The sequence below is a fragment of the Tarenaya hassleriana genome, unplaced genomic scaffold, assembly GCF_000463585.1.
Source record: "Tarenaya hassleriana unplaced genomic scaffold, ASM46358v1 Cleome4, whole genome shotgun sequence".
Lineage (NCBI taxonomy): Eukaryota > Viridiplantae > Streptophyta > Magnoliopsida > Brassicales > Cleomaceae > Tarenaya > Tarenaya hassleriana.
In genome coordinates, this window is record NW_010966881.1 from 2,387,210 (window position 1) to 2,388,803 (window position 1,594).

General features: G+C 37.3%; 1 protein-coding gene across 1 annotated transcript; it reads left to right on the forward strand.

Annotated features, from left to right (window-relative positions):
• Positions 1–842: 842 nt before the first annotated feature.
• Positions 843–1,594, forward strand: LOC104823546 (14 kDa proline-rich protein DC2.15). The gene has a single exon (XM_010555162.1). The coding sequence runs from the start codon at positions 937–939 to the stop codon at positions 1,321–1,323; it is 387 nt and encodes a 128-aa protein (XP_010553464.1). The 5' UTR covers positions 843–936; the 3' UTR covers positions 1,324–1,594.

The window sequence follows — 1,594 nt, forward strand, 5'->3', positions numbered from 1 at the left end:
TCATTCTAAATTGTGTGGGAGATTTAAATTACACGTGTACATGCCGTTTTTGAAGTTACGAACTATTATTATTTGTGTCTCGTAACGAGTTTTAACAAAAAAAATCTTTTTTTTTTTGTAAATTAAACTAAATTTTCACATAGTTAAGTAGTTTTGGTGTGCCAAATTAGTCGAATTCGATTTAAAAAAAATATATTTAGTCTTAATTTCATATCACAACGACTTCTTCACGAGTTTGCTTGTTGTGTATCATGAATCATGATGTTTCTGGATTTGATCTGACCAATTGAAATCGGTTAATTAATTATATTAATTAATAATTGCAAATTGGCCTTCTGCTTCCACCACACAAATTTAATTATTGTACAGAAGAAAATTAATTAAAATTATTATCGAAAAGCTTTTTATTGTTCACGGGATTGCCTAAGAATGCTCAATCGCCCATTGGTCGGTCTTGTGATCCACTGCCCCCGAAAGCATTGTTTTTTAAAAGAAATAAAAAATCATACTTTATTAGGTTGTATCTTATCCGTGATCAGATGATTATGAACACACATACACACACACATATAGCGTATATGCGTACAAAGATTACATATATATATATATGTTTATATACACGAAAGATTATATTTATCACCTCCTAAAGGGTACATGAGAGCAAATATAGTTCAATTTCTACTATCAACTTGGTAATTAAACATTTTAATTAAATTACTTTGCCAACCGTCGTACACATGCGTCCTCTCTCTTAACCACTGTTTTATTTTCTCCATACACTTATGCTGTCCTTTGTCCACGTCGACGCCCTCCACTCAATTCTATATAAACCCTAATTAACAATCAAACACACCTTATCCCCGAAGTTAATCTCATCTTATCTCTAATCACATCACTAATCAAACCTGATTAAGGTTGACCCATATTTCTTTAGGGATGGATCCAAAGAGATCTTTTCTATTAGCCCTCTTCATATCTTTCAATCTCTTGTTTTTTACTCATGTGAGCAGCTGCAACACTTGCGTGCAACCCAAGCCAATCCCTAACCCTAACCCTACTAAGAGGAGCTGCCCTAGAGACGCCCTGAAACTCGGAGTTTGCGCCAAAATACTCGACGGGGCCGTGGGGACAGTGGTCGGAGGCCCACCGGACATGCCTTGTTGCTCGGTCCTCCAAGGCCTCGTCGATCTAGAAGCCGCTGTTTGCCTTTGCACCGCCATTAAAGCCAACATTTTGGGGATTGACATTAATATTCCCATCTCTTTGAGTTTGCTCATCAACACTTGCGGCAAAAGCCTTCCCCCCGATTTCGTTTGCGCTTGAAACCTAACACATTGAGTGTTTCGATTTGTGTTTTGGTCTCGTTTCGGTTATTCTGGTTGCGTTCCCGTTTCGGCTGTGTAATAATTTAGTACTGCTTTGGGATATCGTTTCTCATTGTACCCTAGCTTTTGTCATTGTGTAGCCTCGATTGCTTCTCTGTTGTGAAAAGGACTCGTCGGTCCTTATTTGCTTCGTAAAAGACTTCATCGCTTTCAAGATTCCGTAAGTTTGTCTTGTTCGAAATGTTAATCAAGATTCCAATTATTGTGTT

Bases quoted from the DNA above. Each gene is read 5' to 3' on its own strand.
- LOC104823546 (XM_010555162.1), top strand. From the start codon at position 937: ATGGATCCAAAGAGATCTTTTCTATTAGCCCTCTTCATATCTTTCAAT.